Source organism: Panicum virgatum, chromosome 6K (genome assembly GCF_016808335.1).
Source record: "Panicum virgatum strain AP13 chromosome 6K, P.virgatum_v5, whole genome shotgun sequence".
Classification (NCBI taxonomy): domain Eukaryota; kingdom Viridiplantae; phylum Streptophyta; class Magnoliopsida; order Poales; family Poaceae; genus Panicum; species Panicum virgatum.
Genome location: NC_053141.1, coordinates 23,331,600 through 23,341,618, shown reverse-complemented (window position 1 = coordinate 23,341,618; position 10,019 = coordinate 23,331,600). Strand labels below are relative to the sequence as shown.

The following is a 10,019-nucleotide window of genomic DNA, read 5'->3' as shown; positions in this document are numbered from 1 at the left end:
CATATCAACAGCTCGTCCTCCCGTCCTCCGCCTGCGGTAGTGGCAGTGCGGCCGCCGGCCAGCAGCCCTCTCGTCGCATGTCGCGTACTCACGTCGAAAAAAGCAAGCCAGTCGCCCTTCGGAACAGGAGTCGGTGTTGACCGGTTGGTCTCAGCATGTGCCAAATTTAGCTGTCAACACACGGACTGCGTGAGCCATACCTAGAGCAGATGACCCATTTGTCATCGAATTATGACATATCAGAAGCCAATGTACCGCAGAAACAGTCCTCTCTTTAGAAATAGATAAAAATAAAGATAAAGATATATAATTGCATATGGGAGCGATACTTATTGGGCATACATATATAAGTGACAAGCAGTACAGTATATATCCCCGGTGGTGGGGTGCGCCGCTGGCAGTCGATGCACCGACATACGCCAGGCCTATATATACATACATATATACACGCAAGAGTGTTTATGTCTCCGCCATCTATCACTGGCTGAAATCGATGGTGGCGGTGGAGAGCACGTTATCCCCGGTGGTGGGGTGCGCTGCCGGCACGTTGTTCACGACCGCGCTCCCCCGCTGCCACACGTGGGTGAACTTGCTCCCCTCCCCTGCCGGCAGCGCCACCGTGGCGTACACCACCATCTCCTTTCCCTCCGCGTCGTGCTCCGCCGCGACCCCCGACACGGGGAACGCCAGGTCCCCGGGCGCGGCGGGCTCCATGGTCGGCGCGTAGCTGTCGAGCACCGTAGGGTACGCAGCGAGGGTGCCGTTGGCGCGCCGGAACGCCACCACGGCGTTGGTGCCGACCATGCCGGCGCGGCCGCTGGGGTTGATCCCCCACGCCGCCCACCCGTCGTCCTCGCCCAGCGGCGCCCGGAATGCGACGGAGACGGTGTTGGTGGCGGCCGTGTAGTTGTAGTGCAGCGCGGCCCCGAGGCGCGGCAGGTCCGTGCAGGACGCGTAGAGCCGGCCGCCGCCGCCGCTGCCGCCCGAGAAGGTGTGGCTCAAGCACGCCGCGGCCGCCTCCGCGCCGAACGACGAGCAGGCGGCCACGGCTGCGAGGACGAAGGCAAGGGAGGCGATGGCGCTGCTGGCGGAGAAGCGACGGGGAGCAGTGCCGGCTGCAGCCATCTCCATCTTAGGACACAGCTACTCCCTTGTAATAACTTGGCTTTCCTACGACGGTTTGATCGGATTCGAATGGATCGTCATCCGTGGCGTGTCGATGTGATAGTGAGAACGAGCAGCGTGAATATATAGGCAGGGGCAGGTCGATCGGCAGGAGCGAGGGAGCGAGGGAGTCGGGTTCGGTAAGGAGGTTGAGAGTCGCATGGAAATTGGTGCACGTTTACCTGGGTTGGCAGGACACGATGGCTTTTGCTGGTGTGATTTGCGTATGATGGACGGCGATGCAGTTACGACGGTTGTGAAGCCTGTGCTCAATCTGCCGGATTTTTAATTACATGAGCATCCGTCACTCTTGTTATTACTGACAAAATCGGATCACCCATCATCTACGAGCTCGAGTATAATATGTGCACCCTGCATTGTCTTAAGAGATTTCGTGATCCATATAGGTGGCCTATATATGTTGGTGGGCTCTCCATTCCTATTATCACATACTCCCTCCGTTTCAAATTATAGATTATTTGATTTTTTTAACTCCAAGTTTGACCACTCATCTTATTCAAAAATTTATGCAAAATATCACTTTTTTGTTATGGCTTGCTTTGTCATACAAGTTCTTTAATGATTTAAATTTGATTATGTTTGCACAGATTTTTTGAATAAGAGGAGTGTAAAGTTTATTAGAATCAAAAAATCAAACGAATTATAATTTGGAGCGGAGGGAGTACTCGCATGACGTTAGATTGGAAGGTCATATCCATAGATGTTCCCTCTTCCTCTTCTATCTTTTATCTTGTTCCAAACGCAGTACAAAACAAATACTCGTATATACACAAAGGCACACTGCACAGTTGTCATTATGAACACGCCTATACACTACAAGCAACCATCACTATGAGCGACTTTGAGAGATTAATATGGCAAATCTTATGATTGACCACCCCAATCATCTCGATCAGTATGAATAAACAACATCTACCACTGAAAGAATAACATTATCCATTGCCATTCTTAAAAAAAACTAAGAGAATGAGATCTAAAACAAAATACATCCCTTTTGATCCACACAAGCTGGCTCCCAAAAAATAAAATAAAACTATATTGCATGAATACCATCTAAAAGATTGAATCAAACTGCTTTCATAACCTTAGTTAATCTTGAAAAATGTAATCAAAATAACAGTTTCTTTGAAAACTTTCAAGCCATAATGTAAGCAAAGGTCTTTAATAAGGATTGTGAAATGAGCAGCTCAATTTGCTGGTTTCTTTGTGGTGTAACCCTGAACGCACCACTAGTTTGAGTACTCAGAATTGACAGCGTTATTCCTCACGGCATAAATCTTTCGAAGATACCTCAAGAGGTGTGCGTCTGCGTATTCATAAGGTGAATATACATGCGCGTATTGAGTATATGTGTTTTTGCTATGTTTTGCAAAACAAAACAAAAGGCCCTCACTGCCACGCAAATAGAAAAGGGTGATTCTTACGGCCAAAAAACCATCAGGAATACTAAAAAACGTCAAGCTGTTCCTAACGGCAAACCATTAGAACTTTCTTAAAGCGTACTCCTTGCGTGCCCCATGGAGCCAGGAAGTACAGCAATCTTGCCGCCATCGTCTTCGCTTCGCTGTTGGTGTCCTCCATGGCAGGTTAGCTGCTCGTTGAGCCCTGTTGATTTGTTCGTACATGCATGTGCATGTTTTTTGTTTTCTTACTAATTGCCAGTAAAAAAATATATAGAAGGAAACACACCCTCACCATTCATTTAGATAGAAATTTAGATAGAAACAAATCAAAAGAAGAAGAAAGGAACACTCTCTCAACTTTTTTGTATATTTACACCTGACCAACTGAACAAAGTTAATTGTATCAAATGATAGAAATGTAAGCTGTACAAAGTAAAGTGCCACATATATGTACTTGTGAACAGGAAATAACTTTCAATTGAAGACACAGCTCGTAGGCGTAGGCTCAATCAATCAATTTGTGTTTTCTCACACAGCATTATTAATACTGAACTAGTAATTTTCTCGCTTAGCTCCCTTCTATATATTACTTACAAGAGAGAAAAAAAGGCATTGATCTAAGTCACAACGAACATCTTAGCATGCCAAAAATATCACCACCAGAATAGTTAGCTATAAATACGAGCAACCATACTAAATCAGAGTAAAGCCTTTTGAAATTTACTTTAACATCCCTCTTACAGTATGCATCGATTCCTCCTACTCTTTGTAAAAAGCGGGAGGCAGTTCATCCCTAGTTGTAATTTGACTATTTATTAGTCAGAAAGTATGAAGTTGGATTTTTTAAAATCCTAAAACACAGTGAAATGATTTTATTTTCCCGAACGTCAAATTCCCTTACTCGCACAAACAATAGGCCCCACAGTACACCTGAAGGGCCCTTGGTGAGTTGCTAAGACACATTTATGCTATAGTATTTTGCCTCTGGTTACCTGCCTGTATTTTAAATGCTGTATTTTGTTCCTTCGTTATTGTTTTCTTTCAGCTCAAAGCCACATCTACGCTATCGTAGTTGTTGACACCGGATTTTGTCAGTAAATCCGATGTAATCTGAGTTACGAAGTGGTCGGCTGATTGGTCTGTATCGGCAGGGATCACGATCTGCACACAGAGACGTGAAGAACGTTGGGAAGGAAAAGGAAAACGAGTGAAGCTTAGTATTCTGGCCAGCTTAATTTATTCAAGGAGTTTGTACGTGAAAGCAACTGAAGACAGGAAAGCAGCTAGAAGATTAGTTTATCGGCAACTCTGTTGATTATCGGCTAGTAAGCAAAACTATACAATTACTATGAGCCGATGGGCTTGTGATGACAATAGCCGATATGAGAAGGATGGCAGCGGATGGTCTGGTTAGCATCAGTCGATGGAAAGTTGCATGCTGATGATCGACAAGTTTGGACTGTCCAAGGTGATAATCCAGTATGATCTGAGTAAAGTGGGGGCCATCAGCTATCGGCCGATATTCACAGCACATGGCTGATGTCATCATGGGAGCCTGCTAATTGGAATTCACGCGTGAGGACAAGAAGCAAAAGCTAACAGAAACTTGCATACAAGTATGTGAAGTTCCGTGTGGGAGAGGTAACATGATCTTCATCAGCGAACTTAATTAGCACTCTGGCCGGATTATTTTATTTGATGGTAAAGGCAAGTGAGGTTTCCACGTGTATGTATCAATTGGCTTGTGTCACGAGTGGCACGGAAGTTATATGGCTTGATCTGGCCGGGTAATCAGGTGATTAATGTGTTCATCTGAGGAAGCGGAAGATTCGTGATCAAGATGGATCCATGTGCCAGGGAAAAATAATAAAGATACGGCAAGCATGCGTACGTGATTATTAGGAATGAGAATACTATATTCAATTGTGTATCACGTGTGCATGGAGATTGGGTTTGTTACGGGTGGATCAGAAAAGGGCTTCATCGACGAGGATTCTGCAGAAAAGAAATTAGAGTCCATGTATCTTATTATTTCCTTTTATTTAGATATTCCTTCATTAGTAAGTTTTGTGTGCCGTAACCGGCTAGGATGTCTAGGCTATAAATATATACCCTCATTTATTGTGAAAAGATTTATCACACGATCAACAAACAAACTCTACTTTTTACCTGCAATTTACTTTTCAGCGACTTCGCCACTTTTCTTTTCTTTTCGGCGAGTTCTTTCGAGTTGATCAAGGACGCATCACATTCGAGTGACTTGATCTGCTGGTAAGTTTTCGTTTACCGAGTAAATCTGAGCTTTAACTTCCGGGCGCATCGCTGTGGCTTCGTTCAGATCTATTTAAAAGTTATCGAGTTTATCTAGGCTTTGAATTCCGGGCGTTTCGCTGTCGTCTCGTCTAGATTTATTCACCAATAATCGATATCGGCTAGATTTGTAGGTTTTCCTATGCTTTTTGGCCATTATCACACCTAAAAACATATTAGATCGGCTTTAGTTTTTGCAATAACACTTTTGTTATCTCAAGAGCCGGTTTAGATCTGTTTTTAGTTTACATCATCTGAGTTACACATTCGTAGCTTAGATCTTGTTACACACGCATAATCGGCTACTCAAAGCCGGTTTTGTCGTCTAGTGCATCGGCTGATCCTGCCGATACACTCGTTTATTACACGCTTGCATTTAAATATTCTTTCGTCATGTATTGTATCGGCAAAGCTTGCCGATACGCCTATCTGAGGGATAATCGGAACTCCAGTCGATACACCCTCGAATTTAACGTTTACTCTGTCTCCTTGTCAATCAACAGGTCAGATTGACTGGCACGCTTGGTCTACTTTCCGTGCTTGGCGAACACTTGCCCTCGAATTAAAGTGTGTTGAATTTTGCGTCAACACATTGTTGTGGGTCGAAACCCACCGGCGAGCAGTGACAGGCAACACGAAGAGCCGGGAGGTCGCCGGGGCGCTGGCAGGCACTGCTCCCTCGTCGATGGCCCGCAATTCCGTCACGCGCCCGGAGATTCCGGAGAATGTCGGGCATGCCACCTGACCTATACCCGATCAGGAGGGTGCGAACGTGCTTCAAACGGTTTACCTGCATTACAAAGACACGTGTAAATGTAAGTCCGAGCCATGGGGTCGGCTCCCCGGGACGACTCTTGCATCGGCTTTAAAGAGCCGATCAAGTCCCGGTGTCAGATCAGATCTATGTATTTGATATCAGTGGATAAAGCATGTAATTATGGAAACTGCTTCAATTAAACCTAGCTAATCTAATCTACGATGGTAAAGCTTCACTGCTAGATCGGAACATCCTACACGTAATTGAGCCTAACGAACATATGAAACAACCATGCATCAACCCGAACAGAGGCCTAAGAACAATCAAAAGCTAATTCTCAGATCAATTCCCTATTGAGATCAAAGCAAGGCATTTAAAACGCCGCCGGATCATTCAACCCGTTTGCAAGGCCTAACCTAGCAGATATTATGCTAATTCCCAATCATGAGAACGAACCATAACAGATCAGATCTACTAAACATAAAAGAAGCAGGGTGTTGCCTTTACGCAGCTAACTCTATGCAACAAGAGCTAGTATAAGATGATGACATGATCGCATAAAGACAACATGATATTCGTAGACAATAAGCAACAAAAGCATGATAAATCTACTAAAGCTGTGCTACGAACACCAAGATAACTAGTACTACTCGCCATCAAAAACGCTTCAGTACGAGTAATACCAAGGTAAAAGTAAGAACAATGCTGCCCTGATCGCAAGAAGCGATCAGGGCAGCATGGCGCTTACTTGGATGAAACCCTAAGATTTGGGGTGGCGATGCGCCGAGAGTTGCTGTTTGCGAGACGTGATGACGTTCTCCCTCTCTTATGAATAACATAGGGTACATATTTATAGTCCGGAGACTTGGGAAACAATCTAATCCTATCTTGTCCCAATCGGACTCTATCTCTAATCTTGAACTAAATCTAAAGATACATGGCCCATGTGGCCCAAATGCTCACGCAGGAGCCGATTTACAAGCCTTCTTAATCTTCTGCTTTAAGCCCAACTTACTTTCGGCCCATTAATTTATGGTGATAACACATGCCCCCTGGTTTTGGCAATGATAATTCCAAAACCACTCCGTCATCTTCCCGTTAATGCTCATTAAAACACACTGCAACCACCAAGGAAGACGCAACGTCTCTGCAACTGGCTCCTTGTAGAATGTGAAACTGCCGATCCGTCTTCCATCCTTTTACTATTTAATCTCACCCCGAATCGGGTCTTCTTCACGGCAAACTCATCTTCCTCCAAAGCCAAGTAGCACAGAAAACCCCACCTCTAGTAACCATGGCGATTTCTTCCTCCTCCGGCTCCAACTCCTTCGGAGATTCCTCCTCCTCCTCTTCTCCTTCTTCTTCTTCCCTCTCCGCCTCTTCCATCGACTCTATCCCGGAGAGCCGAGAGCCGACTCCTGAGTGGGACCCGACAGCAGCATACGAGGCGCTGGCTCCTCTGCATTGGGATGCAGAGGAGTTCGACTTCGGGGTCGTCTCCGAGGAGGACGAGCCCGAGACCGAGAGAGAAGACGTCCAACTCCTGTTCCAGGAGGAGTTGGAGAGCGACGAAGAAGACTCCTCCTCGGAGGGAGCCGATTCTTCCTCGGAAGAGGAAATCGGCTCCTCCTCCAGTGACGAACCGATGGGAGGAAAATCCTTCCGATTCCTTGGGTCTTCCGAGGAGGACAGCGAGGAAGAGAGCGGCGGCGGCAACGGTTGGAGCGGCTTCGGGTCCGAGGGCGGCAGTAGCGCCTGCGACAGCGCCAGCGACGACGACGATGACAGCGACGGTAGGGATGCACCGGCCCGAAGCCCCAAGCGCCATAGGTACTAGGTACCTATGAGCAGTAGTAGTACTGTAGGAGTAGGATTGTAAAGCCGAAGGATTAATTCCTTTGTAAAAATTGGGTTTTTCCTTGTAAAAACCTTTCCTTTTAATGAAGTTAATTTCCTTCAATTGCTGTGTGTTTGATTTATTTTCCAAAAAGCCGATGGCAACGCATCAGGCTTCTATAAATATCTAAGAGCCGACAAAATTCAAACTAAAAGCAACCCGCACAAGAGTAGAGTATCACTTCCACCTTGAACCAAACTCGAAACAAACTCTCAAATTCGAGCAAGAACTTCTCCAAGCATCCGAAATTCGAATCATAGCCCACAGCAACCAAACCCTAAGTCAACAGATCTGAACCATGGCAGACTCTGCAGCTCAAATAACAAATTCTGCAATCAATGATGCGGCAATCTGTGGCCTGAAGGTAACATCCAGCCCATTCCTTTTAACTTTCTTCAGCTTATTAAGCCTCTGAACAAATTAAACTCTGAAACCTGACACCATATGCATACTCCTGAATTCCTGAACTTCAGGTGTCAGACATTCTTCTGCCGCATCCTTCCAATCCAAAATCTTTCTGTCTTGGCCCATGAAATTATGAAAACCCCATAGATTTGATATCTTGTGAAGCAAATAGGATCCCTCTCGTGAGTCAAAACATTGATTTGAACATCTGGGCCGACTGCTTAAGAGACTGGCCTAACCCTCCTGAGAGCTGGATTACATGGTACAGCAGAGTAGCAAAAGCTTATATGCCTTTGTGGCAGGAATTGAACATAGCTGATGCACTTAGCTTATCACTGTCCCCACTTGACAAAGATGAAAACCTTCTGAAAACCATCGGCTATTTCTGGTCTGATGCTCTGAACTGTTTCCTTTTCGGTCATGGACCCATGACCCCTACTCTGTTAGATGTCACCATGATCACTGGCCTAGACATTGGATCTCCTAATCCTGCTGCCCACAAAATGGCAGAAGTCCCCTTTAAACTTTCTTCTAAGGCAAACTGCACAAACTGGGGCACTTACATGAACCAACACATGAAAACAAAAGGTCCAGTGACTGAAAAGGAACACACAGCCTTCTTAAATTTTTGGTTAGAACATTTCATCTTCTGTTGACCTTCTTTAGCTCCAACTAAGAATTATCTTCCCTTGGCCTACCATCTGGCCCATGGCAACCGCACTGGCCTAGGTAAACTCTTCCTTGGAGAAACCTACAGATATCTCCATTTGATGACATCTAACTTCCTTAACCAAAAGAAACTGAGAACTGGAGGCCCTTGGTGGTTTATTCAGTTGTGGGCACAACTGTACTTTCAGCACCAGATCCCAAACTTCCAAGGCCTGACCAAGAATTCCTTTCCTGATGAAAGTGGCAAACCAATTAGATGTACTAGTTATGGCCAAGCTTTATTTAGTCTCCCTGGCAGTAAACTGAATCCAACAGATGCAGCAAACTGGTTCAGAGTTTTCTACAAAGGACTAGACAATCCACTCTATTTTCCATTCACTGAATCTGAATCCTTCGAGAACCCAATTACCTTCAGATTAGATAGCTTTGCCGATGATAACAGCACTCGGCATCTGTATTCTTTAATGATCAGACCTGGCTTCCTTCCTGTTGGCATCAGCACCTCCAATAGAATTATCAAGCCAGGTTACGAAATTTACCAACCAGTCATAGCAGCTCGGCAATTTGGCCTAGGAAAAGTCCCTCCCCACGTCCATATTCACCACTTGGTGGAGAGTAGAGCCAATCTGCCTGATGGTCTCACCAGTTCAAGATGCTACAGCATGTTCGACAACCTCCATATTCCAATACCAGCCGATCGGTCCTTCACCTCCTCATCAATCGACTTCTGCACATGGTGAGGAATGTGGAAAACACATGTATCCAGGAAAGCTCTAGGTCCTCGACTGCAGCAAATTGACCCTGAATACGTAATCCCCGAAGAAGAGGTACTGAATTTATGCATTCATTCTTTCTAAGCCCTCTATCCCTTTACTTGACTAATCCTGCTCACCCTGCTTACAGCAACAAGATGATCCAGAACCCGTGACCAGCAACAGGGAACCATTCCACTTTCTTCCAACTGCTCCTGATGTCCTCTTTTGCAAGGGGTCACCATCAATGAAGAAAGTAATAATGGCTGTTCAGCCAGACTTACTCCAGTCAGCTTCTAAACGAAGACAAACTTCTACAAGTGTTGCCCCCCGAGTCCTAACCAAGAAAAGGAAAATGATCACGAGGCGAGTCATCAAGAAATCAGCACAAGCTTCCCCGAGTCCATCAAAGTCCAACACCAACCAGGTAACTCGTCTTTCTAAAACTTCTTCTTTATTGCATACATATGTACTCTGGTTGACTGTAATTCTATTTCCAGGATGCAGCTGAAGACATCCCCAATGCAGAAAGCTCAGTACAACATGAGATGACTGCAAATACTAATATACTGATAGAGGCAAGCGAGGGGCAAGCTGACACAATCAATGTTCTTGATGTCGAGACAAGCTCTATTAGGACG

At 45.4% G+C, this 10,019-nt stretch overlaps 1 protein-coding gene across 1 annotated transcript; it reads right to left on the bottom strand.

Annotated features, from left to right (window-relative positions):
- Positions 1-277: 277 nt before the first annotated feature.
- Positions 278-1,215, bottom strand: LOC120712068 (cytochrome b561 and DOMON domain-containing protein At5g47530-like). The gene has a single exon (XM_039997781.1). The coding sequence runs from the start codon at positions 1,129-1,131 to the stop codon at positions 478-480; it is 654 nt and encodes a 217-aa protein (XP_039853715.1). The 5' UTR covers positions 1,132-1,215; the 3' UTR covers positions 278-477.
- Positions 1,216-10,019: the final 8,804 nt, after the last annotated feature.